The following is an 18816-nucleotide window of genomic DNA, read 5'->3' as shown; positions in this document are numbered from 1 at the left end:
TCACCATTCGTATATAATCCAAAACTTTAACATTAACAATGATGATATTAACAAATATTGTAAAATAAAGAAACAGAAGCATTTAATTAAAATTGAAAATTGAAAAGATAAACGAGAGTAACAGTAATATTGTTAGGAAGCAAAGTGGAAAAAAAAAGAAAAAAAGAAAAAAAACAAAACAAAAGTTGTCCAAACACCACAATTAATAATTTTAAAAATTGACGTAATTTAAAGAATATAAATTTGAATTACAAACTGTGGTGCCAGTTGCCACCGAAGCAACGAAAATTGTAATTGAAATGTAACGAAGTATAAGGAATGAAGAAAAGAAAGAAAGGAAAAAGGTTGGTTGGGAGTGGGTGGGGTCCACGAATGGTCAGTTTTAAAAAAGAAAAAAAAAAAACTTAAAATTGGGAATGGGATGATATTATTATTAACGCCTTTAATTTTCTTCCTTCTTCCTCTGTGGGAATGGAATTGGCCATGGCTTCCCTTCTCCCTTCCCTTCCATAATTTGTGTTTCGTAAAAGAGAAAAAGAAATTTAAAAAAATAAAAAAAAATAAAAAAAAATAAAAAGAAATTAAAAAAGGAACGAAAATCCGTTTGCGTAACCACTACCACCGATTCATTCATTTCATTCTAATAAATTTTCCACTCCCACCGCACCACCTCCCTACAATTTCTCTCTCTCTCCTATAATTCTTCTTCATCTTCATCTTCATCTTCATCTTCATCTTCTTCGTCGGTACCTTACCTCTCCAGAAACCTCTATCCATCTCTCCAACACATGTATGTATTTTTCTAGATCCTATTCCTCTTCTTCATCATTGTCTCCGCCCCCTTTTGATTCTTCATACACAATCCTCAAGGTATTCGTTCTATCTTTTCATTTCTATTTTCTTTTTTCGCTATTACTATGTGTATGTTTGTATTGCTGCGAAGTATGTGGATAAATCTGTGTCGATTGTTGTATGGCAGGATCTGGAGATGATCTTTCTTCTCATCTGACACTGCCCAAATGACTTCTTCTTGAGGTAACCCTTTCTTTCCTGTTTCAGTCTTTCAGACCCTAGTTGCATCGTTGCTAAAGTCGTGCCTCATAACGAAAACTTTGTATTCCCAATAAATCAGTAGATGATGATCTCAAGTAAACATTGTTCCTTGTGTTCATTCATTATGCGATTTCGGTTATACCTCCTCATCAATCTCCTTAAAGATCCCCATTTATGATTCACTGAACTTTTTCCAATTCCTTTACCGCGTGCCCATCCTTGCCGATGTTTTTCTGACTACATGGATATGTCTTTGTGATTGAACCCCTTTTATTTTCTTCTGATCTGATCTCCCTCTAGTGTTATTTCTGAATTCCTGCTTGCCTTGAATTTGATGTTTATTTTTGACTTTCTGCAATCAAGGTTGATAAGGAAAACATGATGATGGGTAGTTTTTCTCGTATTTTCACCCTTTTGGATGAATTCTATAAGATTACCGATTGCTCATTACTGGAGTTTCGAATACTGAATTAAGTCCTGGAACATCATGTCCATGTTTTGTAATAGGATTTGTTGAAGATGAGCCCCTCTATTGTTTTGTTGTAATTGGGAAGAATTTAACAATAGTGCTTTTGTGGCAATGCGAAGTCTGATCAAGAACTTGTTTCATCCTAGATTTTTGGCATTTCTGTGAACTGATTGACTGAATCCCCTTATTTTGTCAGATGTTTTTCCAATTAACCCCTTTCATTCCCTCTTGGTTAAATAATTTGAAGGCGAGGTGTTTCTGGGTCTAAGTCATGTTTCTTGTTTGTGTAGTGTAATGCCAAAGTGAGCATAGCTTAAGAGTAATTAACATATGAACCTTTTCGTTTGAGGTTGGAGCTTCATAACCCCATACTACACTTGTACTAGAAAGATGTTTATGTAGTGTAATAGTTCATAATATTGTCCTTTTCCTTCCTCATGGTTTTATTTCATCACTGAAATAGATTATTAAGACCGTTGTCTCCTTTTGCAGGCAGTGAACCCTCAGAACTTTCGGTATTTTAATTTTCACATTATCTGAACTTCATCAGTTCAATTCTGGGGAAAATGTTGGGTGGCAACAATGGCAATGGCCTGCTTCCTGTTTTCCTGGATGAAAATCGAACTCAGTATCAAACTAATGCTTCTGGTCAGCTGCAGTTATTTGGGAATTGTGAGTTGTTTTTCTCTCTAAGAAATCTGATTCATCACTGTATTCCGTACATTTTTTAATCATTATTATGTCTAGCCAGATTAAATGATTTGAATAACAATACAAGTCTGATCAGTATTTGGAAGATCAATCAGAACTTGTTAATGTTCTTTAGTTGTCTCAACTCTCATAGAATTCACAATTGAGTTCACAATTTATAATGTAGTGCCCGTTAGCTGTGGAATTGAGCCTGTAAATTATTTTGGAAACGAGCAAATAGTTCATATGCTTCGCCCTAACAAAAGAAGTAGGGAAATAGAAGATTTCTCACGGCAGCAGAAGCTTCAGATTTCCCTAAATTATGCTTGTCAAGATGATGCTGATCGTTCAGCGAGCATTAGAAACCCAAATGCTGTATCGACAGGTTTAAGGCTATCGTATGATGATGACGAACACAACTCCTCTGTTACCACTGCAAGTGGAAGTATGACCGCTGCACCTTCCATCATCTTATCACTTGGTGACAATATCAGGACTGAGATTGATAGACAAAAGGAAGAATTTGATCAATATATTAAACTTCAGGTACTTCTAATCGCCTCAGAGCTTCTAGGACTTTCTGCTCTTCTGGATTTTTACGAGTGTGCATGCTGCATAGCGATAAAACTAAAATAGTTTACAATGTTATTTCCTGGAAGATGTTTGTGGTCGAAGCCTAATTAGTTCATGAAGAGCTTCGTATGACTCTTTATAGCAATCACTTCATGCGATGTCTGTAAATAGATGGTTGATTCAATTGCGTCTGATGTGTTAGATTTTCCATCTGCCTTACGAACAGGAAGAACATTTGGCAAAGGGTATTAGGGACATGAAGCAAAGACATATGGCTTCCTTTCTTAGTGCGATTGAGAAAGGCATAGGAAAGAAACTACATGAAAAGGATGTTGAAATTGAGAGCATGAACCGTAAAAACAGAGAACTAGTGGAGAGAATAAAGCATGTTGCCACTGAAGCACAAAATTGGCATTGCAGAGCAAAGTACAATGAGTCGGTCGTAAATGTCCTGAAAAACAATCTTCAGCATGCTATTTCGCAGGGTGCCGACCAAGCGAAGGAAGGGTTTGGAGATAGTGAAGTGGATGATGCTGCCTCAAACATTGATCCAAATAATTACCTAAGCGTTCCAGGTGGGACTATAAAATCTTCAACGAGCAATTTACCAGGTTTCAAGGAGCACATGATTTGCAGAGCGTGCAAGGCAAAAGAGGTTTCCATCCTGCTTATGCCTTGTAGACATTTATGTTTGTGTAAAGATTGCGATGGACTTGTAAACGTCTGTCCTGTCTGTCACTTGATCAAAACGGCTGGTATCCAAGTGTTCCTGTCCTAAATTAAAATCTTACCAAAGTGCAAAAGAAATCTTGTTTTCCTTGTGTCTGTATGATATATACCTTCAATTTTTTTAATCACTAAAGGGAACGTTGAAGTTGCTCATAAAAAAAGTGGGTTTATCGTACTCGTCTTTGCATGAAGAACAATTACATTCTTTTTTCACGGGCCATGTTTCTGACTTTTTGATTGATGGATTCATTATTTTTGTCATATAGTTTTTTAAACATGCATTTCGAGCTTAGTTCCAATTCAATCTAACCCAGTACCCACCTTTTTTATATTTTATATTAGGGGAAGTTATTCCATCCATTTTCCCGGAGGAATAAAGTCCAGTGATTTGGTTTAATACCTCCAATGTTTCATTATACTGTTAACTATGCAGAAATAAAGGAAATTGCAAATGTAAATTATAAATTCTACAATCATGATCCTTGTGTGAGAATAAATGAGCAAATTAGCAAATGCAAGGGCTATAGTGATGACAGTTAAACTCTCTACAGAACTTTGGTGGAAGCAAAATATTCCATATTCACCTTCGAAATAAAACATCAAACAGTTTAATAATATGTACACTGCAAATATGCGTATATGCGATGTGTCAAAATAACTTTTGATACAACGTTGAGACACCTATTAACCGTCTCTATAAAGGTCGGCAAGGCATTAGATTCTTCTCCTATTGTCCATGCGTGATTTCTTGCTCGCGGGTCCAGCTTGCAGATGTTCGCTGCTTGATTGGATCTAAAACACAAAGGTAATAAGCAGTGTTCAAATTACAATGCACTCAAATGTAGAGAATAAATCATAAGAATATAAATTTTCTAACCTTATCAAGCTTTTCCCTGACGAGATGCACAGTTTGATTCATAGATTCAGATGCGAAGTAATCCTGTACTCAAGAAAAAAAAGTGAGATTTTCAGCCACAAAAAACCTACAACAGGCTACGCAACAAGGACAAGGATAAAAATAGAAAAGAAGTAACGTTCGCGAACATTCAATCCATATCTTCACCCAGAAAAAGGAAGATTCAAAAGCCATTATCAAGAGTGTGCCTTTAACCTTCTCTACCTTGAACCAACCTAGTGAGAATGGCCCAACCAACATCGTTAAGACATGTAAATCATCAAAAAATCAATAGGACAAACAAAATTCTCTAAAGATAACCAAAGACTTTATGGTTCTACAGCTAACAAAAGGGAAATAGAACTTCCAAAAGAAGGAATGTAAGGAATGTACTTTTAAACAATCGAAGGAAGAAAATCAAGAAAATCTACCAAGTCATGCCACGAGGTCCTACAAAAAAAGATTACTCCTCTAACAAGACTATAATTTTATTTCAGGAAAAAAAAATGAAATTGTTAATGACCTGAAACTGAAAAAAAATGAAGTATACCAAACATAACTGCAACTGCATCTAATTAGTGTGTTAATAAGAAAAGTATACAGGCACATAGTATGGTCTCCCCTAGAATAGTTGATCTATAATACTAGGTGTGCGTGCGTTTGCACTTCTTGAGAGTGGATAGTGCAACCCAATAATCAACCTTTCAACAACTTAGCGCAGAAACATAAATGAGAGAAATATATTATCAGTAAGCCCTTTGTCAGATATTTACAGAGGCAACAACGACTACGACAAGAAAGAAAGGAGATAGTAGGTGCAAGAAACAAATAATTAGATGACTAGTCTAATTAGCTAATTTTGACTAAGATAATTAGTCAAATTGTAAATGTTGTCAGTTGGTTAATTCGATCGATTAGTCCATTTAGTGTTAGATGTCTATAGACGCAATCAACGACTACGACAAGAAAGAAAGGACATAGTAGGTGCAAGAAACAAATAATTCTATGACTAGTGTAATTAGCACATTTTGATTAAGATAATTATCTTAATCAAAATTAGCCAAATTCTTAATGTCAGTTAGTTAATTCGATCGATTAGTCCATTTAGTGTTTCAAAATTTACAAGTTATTCTCTTCTTTCATATAAGTTCAATGTCCAAGGTTTATCGTGGAAAATTTTTATACGGTAAAGAATTTAAACTTCAGAGAGTTTTGGTGGTTTTCCCGTGTGATAAATTTAACTTAATCACAAAAACTTATTGCACTACTCTGGTATCAAGGCTCTTGGTCCTTCCTAAAGCGGAAGGACCATAAATGACGAATAATGGAGTTGAAGTGTTGGGGGTGGAGTGATTACAAAATCTCTTTCTTAAAATATTGTTTCTATCACCTCCATCTTTGGCTTGTTCACCTGTCACCAAAAAAAATCTTCTCTCCACACTTGGATGCAAAACCACGTCCTCAAACATCTAAAAACTTCACTTCAGACAACATTCCACACCATTTAGCCACCAAGAAGCTCTAGCTTAATCTAAAGAAAATCAAGGCCCAACCCCTGATTTCCACCCACCAGCTCAATAGCGATTCAGTTGCACTATTGATCTACACCAAGAAGCTCTTGTTTCATGTATGTGTACATTTGTGTGTACATATGCATGTATATATGCTCTACGAGAACATTAACCACACTATCTCTTTCTTTCTCTAATATCTATGAGTATCCGGGAGAACTCACGTGCACCACACCAACCTCACGAGACAACCTGCCTGAATAAGCTACACTACAAATCTTCAAATCCAAGTTCAACGTAAAGTCACCACTGCATCATGCTCAATTCTCCAAGGGACCCAAGATTAGTTGACCCTTGTTCCACGCCTCCTCACTTGAGATCACCCAATCCCTGACTCTAGGGGAAAGTGGCAAAAGAAAATAAAGTTCGACTAACAATAAAGAAATCTAACAACAAATGGCAAGGACTTATTTCCTCCATTTCTGTCATAATTACTATATGAAGGTGAACCTGATTTTTATTCTCTCTCTCAAGTTAGATTATAACATATATTTTAAAGAACCCCTAAAGACTAGAGATACATATCGGTCATCTAAACCTTCGACCATTGTGATAGCAAGGATAAAAGACCAAGTCGATTTCCAAGATCTTCAAGCCCAAGGAGCCCACAAATTCTTCTTTTTTATTTATTTATTTCGAGTCACGTTTAAGATGCAAGGCATCATTACCCAAAGGTAGGCCCCTTCAACCTTCTTTCATTACCCACAGATAGGAGCCTACTGCCCTCCTTGATATGATACAATTTGTAGCATAGTCTATGAAATTTCGAGAAATCGAAAATAACTCTAAAGATAATTTGAAGAGGTAGTCAACATTGATGAATACCTCCGAACATGAATTCTGAGGAGGTACGTAGAGTAGAATTTTCGATTTAAATATTGATTTTCGGGTAATTTCCAATGTGATGCCAAGTGGTTCAGTAATTCTTAGTTAAATAAATGTCATCGTTTGTTTTAAATCTTTTTTACACACAAATTTGACCTAAGATACTAAAGACATATTTGAAGTCAAAAGTCTCGAAACTCGTTGAACTATGCAGTAACAAGAAACTTTAAGCATCAACAATTGAGTAACTTCTGTTATCAAAGAATTGATGGTGACTGCATTACAACTATCAAAACATTAGTTTGAATTCTTTAATAACAAAATGAGGAGATGAGAAAACAAAAAATTAGAACACAATACTCGCTGATTAAACTATGTACCGATTATTCATGATAGATGAGGCAAGTCATGGAGTCAGTAGTTAGTATTGTTAGCCCACTGGCTTGACTACATTGAATTTAGATTTTTTTCCCCTTCTTTTTTATGAGAAACCCAACTTTCATCGAGGGAAAAAAAAAACAAGGACATATAAAAAGAGAGCCCACAAAAGGAGGAAACCTACAAAAGTGAAATTAAATAAAATAAGACTACATTGATTGCAGATCACTCCATTATTTTATTTGAACGGACCAGTAAAAGGGCAAGGAAAGTACAAGGAAACAAAGAAAAAATCAGGAGGTTGGTGTTAGGATTTTACTGATAGGGAACACGATAGAAAACACAAAGATAGGATTATATTGCAATATCAAGAGAAATTACAATATTTATAGCATTTTGACAGGACTATGTCTCTCTTTAAAGTCCACCATTGGACAATACTAAAATCAATTCCACCCTCTAAGGTGCCCAATTCTCCTTATTTATAACCACGTCACCACTAATTATATACCATTATCCCCATTCTACTATCCTACTAAGATTCCCAATATATCCCTAACTAGTACTCCCACAGATAGTTAGGAGAGTCTAGACTTCTCCAATGCCTCAAGATTTTTGTGCCTAATAACATAACGAATTAAGAGAAATCATCTAACTTCCTAATTTTGTGCTTGCAACCTATCACATTGCATTGGCCTTTCAAAGCAGTCGTGCAATCTGTTGGAGAACTCCTTGTACCCATATTGCAGCACACAGTGGAACTATATTCAAATATCATCATGTACAAGAGAAACCATAAACTAAAAGAACACAGAATAGTCGTTTCCAAGCATTGTCAATAATTATTATAACATCAAAGATGACATGAAAAAGGGAAGGAAAACAGCTATGATAACAAACCTGATCAGAGGAAACTCTTGTTATTTGAGAAACATGTGGATTGGAAATGAGTGTTGTGTCTCCATAATTCCTACCGAAAAAAAACAGAAGAAAGTTTAAACAAATTTGTTGAGTTTGGAGGAACTACAAATTTTCATTTAGCTTATACCTCGTTTCAAGAGAGTTCTTCTGTTCAAGAGTATAATGAGAACGAGAAGGATTTGTACGCTTTGCGGTTGTTGAACTAACTGCAGATCCTCTTGGTCTTCCAGCTGATAAAACAGTAATATGCCTAAAAGTGAACTATTGGAAGGAAACACCATTTCCCTACTATAATGTGGATGTATTGGATTTTTAAGTTGACACATTTCAGATGTACCTAAAGCAACATATTCCAATCATACACATAAATATATGCCAAAGCCTAACTTACAATCCAATCGTGCTAACACTTCTCGTCTCCTAACTTCTAGCTTTTCCTCTGTATCAAGCAAGCTTTCAAACTCAGGGGCATAAGAGACTTGCAACCGATTACCAAGGAAAACAAACTCATCCAATTTTCTTTTTGCAAACCTGAAAGTTAAATTGTTATGGTTCAAACTCAGGGGAACAATAACGCATTCTTTAAAACAAAAGAAAACCAGAACAAAGGTGCAACACCTGGCACTGGTGACCAAATGAAATTTGACAAAATAAACGTCTGTGAATTCATCGCATTCTTCTGCATCCATCGGTTTACACCTGAAAAAGTATAAAATAAGATAAAAGGAAAATTTTCTCAAGAGAGGCATAAGAAATTATCAGAAGCTAATCCAACAGGGGAAAACATGAAGCAACCATATGGTGACACACCGGCCAAAGAACTATCACGCAATTGCTGGATGGCTCGACAGCTCCCACCCCCAAAAGAATGAATAGTAAAATTCTGACGAATTAGAAAGGAATGTAATGGAGAGTATGACAATGAAGAAATGCTTTGAGACACGATAAAGGAAAAGAAACATGTAAAGATGAGTATAGAAGAAAGAAGGGAAACGAGAAGTGAAGTACTCTTCAAGGTTTCCGTAGGAGGAGAACAATTTGAGCAAGTCATCTCCACAACCCAATGCTGGGACGTTCCTCACAACCAAATACCTGTTGAATTTCACAATGAACAAGGTAAACATAAGCCTCATAGATCTTCGATTCTGCGGAGGAGAAATAACAGAGGCGGAGTGGACCTTGACTCATCGCAAACCGTATAGACGCGAACCGCAGGGGGCTCGTCTGTAAAGCGAGGCATCCTCGAACGAGTCGTCTTCTCCGGATCCCGAATTCCGAGTCCAATTACCTAACTCCGCCTTTCTACATTTGCCACGGTTTCGAAACACTCCCACTCCTAAAATATAGGTTCCACTTCTCTTACTTTCGATAATGTATATAATATATATAATATAGGTTCTCTTAAATCTTAAATTCTTAATACAACTTTTAACTCTTTTGGTACTTAAAAGGAAATAAATAAATAAATCTTTGTAACTCTTTTGCAAAAAGAGTGATTGCAAATAGAAATGGTAAAATGATGAATTTGTTCTTGAACTCTTAATTAAGGTAGAGTTGCAAAAATAGTAATAAATAAATTATTATAAAATTTGTTAATTTGGTAATGGTTTTTTTAAAAAATTTATAAGAATATATGCTGATAAATTATTGATACACTAATGTCACATTTCTTCTCCAATTTGTTAAAAGCTACGATTGTTATTCTCTCCAAGCTATCATTTTTTTATTTTCATCTTCTTATTGAGTGAGATAATTTATGTTGTGAGCTCGAAATTTGTAAATCCATTTTTTTTAGAGTCTGTCAAGTGTGTTATTTAATTTTTCCAAGCCATAGGTTGCTCTTAATCATAAAATTAGTTGTAACATCAAAAGGTCTTTTATAGATAGATTTAAAAGATTAAAATTAGGTATCTAATCTCATTAGAACCGTGACCTTAGGTCTATCTCAATCAAATTTTAAAACTCTTTTAAAATATGATTAAACTTGAGTTTGTATGCAACTCTTGGTTATCGATTTTAATTATAATTTCATTAATTATAACACTTATAAAAAAAAAATGAAACAATCAAAATCAACCACATTGCAGCTAACACATCCACAAGGCATTTATAACTCCTATAAATAAACTTGAGTGTCATGCTCCATGCAATGTTTATTTATTACTACATTATATAACTCTTATATAACAAAGTAATGAACTAAGCATACATGCTCTCATACACCCTTATACTATAACACTTATAAAATAAAGATGATGTATGGATATGTTTAATGCATGCATATATTATAACTCCTATATTATATGATGCATGAGTATGCTTTAATGTAATTCAATCATGCAAACTTCTATATTATAACTCTTATAATATAAAGTTGATGCATGAATAAAATGCATAACCTAAGGTGGGTTTTAAATCTATATGTCATACATTATGATATATAAACTAATATACATCTCATGTACATTAAATAAAATTGATGGACCCGGATAACCTCAAAATCATAAAATTAAAGCTAATTATTACAAAGAGTATCAAGTCCATCGGTTCAAACAGGCGAACCGAGTCTTGAACCGCCCAGGCAAATCCTCGTTCCTTTCATCGTGCAACAGCTTCTTGTGATCGTTGAGTAATGCTGATCAAGTATAAACGATCGTGTAGCGTGGATTGAGTGCCTTTGACTATGCGATGAAGCATGAAGGCCACGTAATCGTGCAACCACATCGAGCAACGCATGCCTAAACGATCGAGTAAACGACGATTATGCGATGAAGCATGATCGTCTAAACGATCGAGGAGCAAACATCAAGTATCTCATACTGAGTGATCGAATAGCCAGTGACTATGCAATGAACATGCTGGACTATACGATTGTTTAGTGCACGCGCCTACCATGCGTCGAGTATCATATACTCTATACAATTGTTTACCCCAAGCGTCTACACGATCGAGTAGCCAATGCAACACGATAAAGTAAACTTTTTACTCAATCGTTTAGCATCAGTCATACGATCATTTAGTAAATACTAAACGATCGAGTAGAACTTTTCTACACGATCGTTTAGCCAAATCTAAACGATTGTTTAGTCTGGGCTACACGATGTGACCAACCTTTGGTATTTTTCCTCGAATAGAATAACATCTCCATGCGTCTTTGAAGCTTCATCACGAATGACTCAAACATTAAAAAAAAAAAAACTTAAATACAAACTCGAATGCTTGTTAATTATACCCAAAAACGCAGGGACCTTTACAAATTAACACTTGAAATGTAAAGAAATCTTTAAACCGAGGCTATCATCCCGTAAACATCCATCAACACATCCACAAATACATTTAACTCTTAAACGCATTGTAGAATACTTAAAAACCCACCAAGACTATATAAGTTCAATACAACAATGGAATTTGGAATATCAGAACAACCTACTCTAAATAGAGAACTAGTGAGCGGAAGCGGATCGTTCCAAAATCCATTGAGAAAGAGCACAAACAATTACAGTCTAGAAGATCAAATTATGCATAATGAGTAAATTACAACATGCTTCTTTTAAGAACAAATAAGAAAAAAGTATACAATACCTTTGAAGAACCCTTTCTTCAAATATCCCTTGATCATTCAGCAACGAGTCCAATAGCACGAACTCGAACGCAACGATTAGAACTCGATCTCAACGAGCAATTGAATGAACCTCGATCACAATCGAGTACAACTCAATCCTCGACCCTCAAACGGAACTGAACACCACCACAAAGGCAACCTTGGTATTCTTGGTGTGAGAATCCAGAAGTTGTGGGCTCTGTATGACTTTGGATAGAGGAATGGAAGAAGTAAACGATCAAGTATGCGACAGAAGAAGGAAATCTATTGTGTAGACTTGATACTCGATCGTGTAGAAGAAGAAGCCTATCGTATAGACTTGCTGCTCGATCGTGTAGCAATGAGTAACTATCGTATAGTAAACTCGATACTTGATCGTTTAAGTTATGAGATACTATCCTTTGGTAAAACTCTTTTACTCGATAGTTTTTATTTTATGAGACGATACAAAATGAATCATCCTTTGATTTGGAAAACCATTTTTCTTTTTATCTCACAGTTACCATAAATCGCAAATAACCTCCCACTCGAGTTGGTTATTAAGAAAAAGAATAATTAATTATCACATACTTAATATATTATAAATAAATATAATAACTAACTTATCATATTATATTTTAACCTATAGTTTTAATATTACATCATATGCAACATATAAGCCATAGTTATTTTTCTATTTTATGGCATTTAATATAAATCATATTTATATTAATTTCTCCAATTATATAATGTATCAAATACATCATATCAATTATATCTCATATAATTGATTCAATTTAATTATATTATATATAATCAAATTTCTCTTGTTAATTTGAACACTTCAAACTAACCCACTATCTGATTCTCAACTTGAACCCATTGAGCTACCAAGGGGAACTTATGGACCTATAGCTTGAAGCTCCAACGATACGTGAATAACTGACTAAACTCTTTAATCATAAGATCCACTATCCATTAACTGTCAGTCACTCCAAAACTAACAACTGCACTCTTCACATTACAAACATATTTCTGTGTCCATATAACCAATCAACAGTACGATGACCCTTCACAAATCGCTTGTAAGTACAGTTGAGCCAATTTACCGTTTTGCCCATGTAGTTACATCTAACTTCTTAAGTACCACTGATCCTCTAGTGAACAATAAGTTATAGTCCCATTATGATTGAGTCCTCTCTTCCTAAGAGAGGGTGTGACCACTATGTTCAAGACTCGAAATCAGCCCTTAAGGGAGCAATTTATCTACTTACCCCTACTTTGGGGAATGAGTGAATTTCGTCTTCTGTTTCTAACTCCCCAATCAGACGAATCCCCAAAATGGTAGGCTTGTTGAGTTGGCAATCTAGTCACTCTCATCCATACAAATCAAAGGACCACCCTCATAGGCAGGAGTTCCCAACTCACTCAGGATTAAGGTCATATCACATATGGTCATTCTAGTGAAATGTAAGTCTCAATTATCAACGACGTTATATAAAAAGACTAATCATTTCGTGGTTCGGTCTTATACAAACTCTTTGTATAAGATATCCCCGCTCATATGTCTTCACATGAATGGTCAAGATCAAACCATTTGTAGCACTTTACAATACTTGTAATCTACAAAACGAGTTGTATCCATAGTGTCACTAGTATATCCATCTACTACAGACCATTTAGGTTATTACTTAAGGCATGATCCACTTGTATGTCTCCACATACACGCTTAAGTTACATAAAATAACCTCCAATCTTAGTTTATTGGATTGAGTAAATGCTTATAAAATAACACTTATTTTATTAATAACAATATGTTCACAGAATGTTTACAAACTACAAGACTACCAAGAGATTTAGGACACCAATCCCAACACTTTGTTCTTAAAAGAAAAGATACAATAGAAGTGGGAAGGAATCTCACAATTTAGGGGAGCTGATGAGGCAAATGAAGAAGATGATGAGTCTCTTGTGACACATTTGTGTAAATCAAATCCGATTGTTTCATTAATTGTTGATAAAAATTCCTGTGACATTACTAAAAATTTAGAACACAACATAGTCTCAGATAATAAAGATGATCAGAAGCATACCAACATCCTTCTAGTAGAATTTTAAAGAATCATCCTTCCAATATTATAATAGGAGATGTTGGGTCTGGAGTTTCTATCAGGAAGAAAGAAAATGTGGATTATCTGCAAATGATTGGTAATATTTGTTACATATCTCCTGTGGAACTTAAGAATGCAATTGAAGCATTAAAAGATGAGTGTTGGGTGAATGTCATGCAAGAAAAATTGATGCAATTTGAAAGACATCAGGTCTGGACGCTGGTTACTCGTCTTGTTTCAGAAAATGTCATTGGCACCAAATGAATCTTCAGAACAAATATGATGTAGATAGAATGGTTACAAGAAATAAAGCCCATTTTCTTGCTTAAGGATATTCTCAAATTTGAGAGTGTTGACTTTGATGAGACGTTTTTCCCTGTAGCTCGTTTGGAAGCCATTAGACATATGCTAAGTATTGCTTGTCTGCTAAAGTTCAAACTTTATTAGATGGATGTTAAAAGTGACTTCCTTAATTGATTCTTGAATGAAGAAGTTTATGTTGAACAACCTACAGGTTTTGTTGATCCAGTTCATCCTGATCATGGTACAAGCTACGAAAAGCTCTATATGGTGTGAAACAAGCACCTCGTGCTTGGCATGATCACTTATCTAAATTTCTTCTTAAGCATGGTTATATAAGAGGAGAGTTGACAAAATGCTATTTGTGAAGAAAGAAAAAGGGAACCTTGTGATTGCTTAAGTTTATGTGGATGATATAATATTAAGAGGAATGTCTAAACATTTTGTAGATCATTTTGTCAATCAAATTCAAACTGAATTTCAAATGAGTTTGGTCGGTGAACTGACATATTTCTTGAGAATCCAAATCAAGCAGCTTAATGATGGAATAGTGATCTCTCAAAACAAATATGCAAAAGACATGGTAAAAAAAATTGGACTTGAAAAGGTTCATACAAAGAACTTTTGCTCTTACACATGTTAAAATGTCTAAAATCTGATGGGTCTTATGTTGATGAGAGTGTGTACTGAAGTATCATTGGGAGTTAACTTTATCTCACTGCTAACAGGCCAGACATTGCTTTTGCTGTAGGAGTTTGTGTCAGATATCAAGCTAAACCTAAAGTAGTCACTTGTTGGATGCCAAACGAATCATTAAATACATTAATGGTACATGTGAGTATAGTCTTTTATACTCTTTTGACTTTAAGGTAGGTTATTGTGATGCAGATTGGGCCGGAAGCTCAGAAGATCGAAAAAGTACTTTTGGTGGATGTTTCTTTTTGGGAAACAATTTGATGTCCTGGTTCAACAAGAAGCAGAACCGTATGTCTCTTTCCATTGCTGAAGTCGAATATGTTACTGCAGGAAGTAGTTGCACTTAACTTCTTTGGATGAAGCAGGTGCTCAGATGTCACACAAAATGTTATGGCATTATACTTATTGGGATTGGTATCTTAAATCTCTCTTGTATTCTCGTAGTTTGTAAACATTGTATAAATAAATTATTATTAATAAAATACTTGTTATTTTATGAGCATTTACTCAATCCAAAAATTAAGATTTAAACATGTATGTAGAGACATATAGGTGGATCATGTTTAAATGATAACCTAAATGACCTATAGTAGATGAATAGGGGTAGATACCTTATCCTGGTAACACTACGGATACGACCCGCTTTGTAGATGTTACAAGTGTAGTAAAATGCTACAAATGATATGATCCCAATCATTCATGTGGAGACATGTGAGTTGGGGTATCCTATCCAAAGAGTTTGTATAAGACAGGACCACAAAATGATTAGTCTCATTATATAATGCCATTAATAGTAGAGACTTACATTTCACTTGAATGATCATAGGTGACATGACCTGAATCCTAAGTGAGTTGTGAACTCCTGCTTATGAAGACGGTTCTTTGATTTGCATGGGTGGGAGTGGCCAGATTGCCGACTCAATATGCCTACAATTTTGGGGATTCGTCTAATTGGGGAGCTAGGAACACAACTACACAAGATGAAATTCACTCATTCCCTGATGTCAGGATAAGTAGATAAATTGCTCCCTTAAGGGCTGATTCCGAGGGGGTTTGAGCAATGTGGCCACACCCTCTCTTGACCTGAGAGGGATTTGGTCATAATTGAACAATGACTTATTATTCATTAGAGGGATCAGTGGTATTTAAGGTGTTAGATGTAACTACAGGGGCAAACGGTAATTTTGACCTAGTTATACTTACGAGCAATTTTTGAAGGGTCATCGCACTGTTGTCTGGTTATATCTAATGGACATAGAAATATATCTGTAGTGTGAAGGGTGCAGCTGCCAGTCTTTAGTGGAGTGATCGACAATTAATGGATGTTGAATAATTGAATTAAAGAGTTTAACTAATTATACAAGTACTATTAGAACTTCAATCTATAGGTCCATAAGGTCCCCTCTATAACTCAACAGGAATTATTGAGAATACTTTTTGGATTAATTTGAATTGTTTAAATTAATTGAGATAATTAATTATATATAAAATAGTTAATTAAAGTAATTATATATGATATAATTAATATAATGTATTTGATACTTTATAATATAAAGTTTATTTTGAGAGGAATTAAACATTCAAATACTAATTATATGGATTAGATTCATATAATTTAGTATAAATATGATTTGTACTTAATATCATAATTAATTGAGAGAAATATAAACTATAGGTTATATTGTATTTGATACAATATAAAAACTATAGATTTTATGTTATATCTGATATAACATATAGTTTAATATATATTGTATGATAAGTTGGTTATGTTATATATATATATATATATATATATATATATATATATATATATAATATATAATATATATATATATATTATAATATATTTATTTATTTATTAAATTTTGAATTTAACAAAAGGAGAGAGTTATATAACTCCCTCCCCATTTTTCTCTCAATTAAGACGTGTAGCATTGTGAGGTTATGAATCTTCGTCTTCTTCTTGCATTTGATACAAAGATTTTTTATGCTCTAGGCCTACTCCTAAGAACACATACAGAGATGAAAAAGTGTTTTTCTTTTCCCCCCCTCATCATCTCCTACCTCTTCCTAAAATTTTAGTAGAGCCTACCACTATTGCTTATTCTCAAACCCTAATAGAGAATATAAGAGGTTTTCTTGTGGTGGTGGCCATTTGGGATCTCAATTCTTGAAGATCGAGATCTAGATCAAAGCGTTCATGACCGAATTGAGGGATTATGCGAACAATTTTGTCTTCAAGGGTAAGATATTCTTTTCCCTAATTCCTCATCAACCAACATACTATAATTTTTTCTTTATAATGCATAAATTTTTTTATTCTGTAAAATTTTGATTATGTGAAATTAAAATTGGAAACGATCCTACTTTCGCTTAGAACTTCACCGTTCCTTCAATACTGTGACAACTTGAGTGCCACAAATATTTTTAAGAACCCAATCCAACATAGTAGAATAAAACATATTGACATCGTACACCATTTCATCCGAAATCGGTAGAAAGTAAACATATCGTCTTAGAGCATATTCAAACTAAAAATCAGATTGTTGACATGTTCACAAAGGCACTAGACATTAAACAGTTTGAGGCTCTCCGTTAGCCTTGTGTCTCTATACAATTGATTTGTAGCAACTAATCAAGTTTTGCTAGTGGACTACGAAGGGATTAAAGCCCACTTCGCAGAAGTAGGACATTGGCATGATGCTAGTGCATGTCGAGGGGCAGATTAGGGTAAGTTGAAAAATATTTATTGTTTGGTTTTTCATAATAACTCCTGCCAGTTGTGTTTTGGTAGAAAAGCAATTTTTGAATTTTGATAGCCCTAAAAAAGAACTATAATTCCTAGCTTAATTTAGGCTTGTAAATGGGTTTTTAATATTAATTATCCTATTTTGTAGGTGTTCATCCCGGGAGGTAAGGAAACCAATTAGAGGAAAAACGAGCAAAAATGAGCTAATTTGGAGGTTGGATGCATCAAACATGAAAAAGGCAAAAAATGACAAGTTTGTCGTTGATTGGAGTGTTGCAACCTTCACATAATGCTCCCGTGCAACGCTCAAAGGCAGAATGCATGAATACTGAGTAATGTGGCAATGCTACGAATTTTGACGGAGTGCCTCCACCGCACGCAAGGCAGCATCGCGTCAAACACCTTAGCTAATCCAACGCTAGGGGCCTGCATTGACAAGAGAATTGAAATGCTCTAAAGAGCATTGCAATGCTATACCTGTTTTCTGTTGAGATTGTCCTAAACTGGCAGTTCGTAATCATGGAAACATATTCTATTTATCAATAAAAGTATTATTGAAAAATTTATTCAATAAAAGTGTTATTGAAATTGAAATTGCATTATGTTATAAAATCCAATAAACGAATCCACGACTATAATATAAATATTGTAACTTTATGTAGAGACATAAAAGAGGATTGAGTTATAGTATATAGCCAAAAAGGTCTAAAAGTATATGGATGAAATTGGGTACCTCGTTCTAGGGACACTACAGATGCGACCTACTTTGTATACTGTTACAAATGATGTGATCCCAAAATCATTCATGTGGAGACATGCGAGTAGGGGCTAAAAGAGTTTTGCATAAGATCGAACCATAAAATAGTCACTTTCTTTAACACGACCGTTTACTATTAAAGTTGACTATTTCAATTCGATGACCTAGGATAACTCGATCTTAATCTTGAGCTAATTATGAACTTCTGTTTATTCGAGATTATCTTTTGATCTACATGAGTGAGAGTAGTTCAACAACACTGCGTAACAAGCATCCCATTTTGGGGATAAGACTGGATAGATACTTGGGGACATAGTCCTACAAGATGGAATTCACTCCTACCCAAATTAGGGTTAGCAGATAGGTTGTTTCATTAAGTACTGATTCCTAGTCTTGAACAAAGAGACTCCACTCTCTCATGGCCGAGAGGGACATGGTTTATTAGTTGGACTATAAACCAATTATTTAATAGAGGATCAGTAGGAGCTTAAAGTGCAAGATGTATTTATAGGGGAA

General features: G+C 34.7%; 2 protein-coding genes across 4 annotated transcripts; one reads left to right on the top strand and one right to left on the bottom strand.

Annotated features, from left to right (window-relative positions):
- The first annotated feature begins 449 nt into the window (after positions 1-449).
- Positions 450-3689, top strand: LOC120075373 (probable BOI-related E3 ubiquitin-protein ligase 2). Its single transcript, XM_039028706.1, has 5 exons — positions 450-870; positions 980-1035; positions 2015-2194; positions 2400-2758; positions 3012-3689. The coding sequence occupies exons 3-5, from the start codon at positions 2089-2091 to the stop codon at positions 3561-3563; spliced, it is 1017 nt and encodes a 338-aa protein (XP_038884634.1). The 5' UTR covers positions 450-870; positions 980-1035; positions 2015-2088; the 3' UTR covers positions 3564-3689.
- A 314-nt stretch (positions 3690-4003) lies between these two features.
- LOC120075374 (RNA-binding protein 48) lies at positions 4004-9460 on the bottom strand. Of its 3 annotated transcripts, XM_039028707.1 has the most exons (8): positions 9283-9460; positions 9113-9196; positions 8723-8803; positions 8496-8635; positions 8232-8334; positions 8084-8153; positions 4392-4454; positions 4004-4306 (listed from the first exon to the last, which is right to left on the bottom strand). In XM_039028707.1, the coding sequence occupies exons 1-8, from the start codon at positions 9342-9344 to the stop codon at positions 4229-4231; spliced, it is 681 nt and encodes a 226-aa protein (XP_038884635.1). In that variant the 5' UTR covers positions 9345-9460; the 3' UTR covers positions 4004-4228. The 3 variants fall into 3 exon arrangements, with proteins under 3 accessions (XP_038884635.1, XP_038884637.1, XP_038884636.1); XM_039028709.1 differs by lacking the exons at positions 4004-4306; positions 4392-4454 and adding an exon at positions 4461-4645; XM_039028708.1 differs by lacking the exons at positions 4004-4306; positions 4392-4454 and adding an exon at positions 7520-7944.
- Between the last annotated feature and the right edge of the window lie 9356 nt (positions 9461-18816).

The sequence above is a fragment of the Benincasa hispida genome, chromosome 4, assembly GCF_009727055.1.
Source record: "Benincasa hispida cultivar B227 chromosome 4, ASM972705v1, whole genome shotgun sequence".
Lineage (NCBI taxonomy): Eukaryota > Viridiplantae > Streptophyta > Magnoliopsida > Cucurbitales > Cucurbitaceae > Benincasa > Benincasa hispida.
Note: the sequence above shows the minus strand (reverse complement) of the source record. Positions and strands in the feature narration are given on the sequence as shown.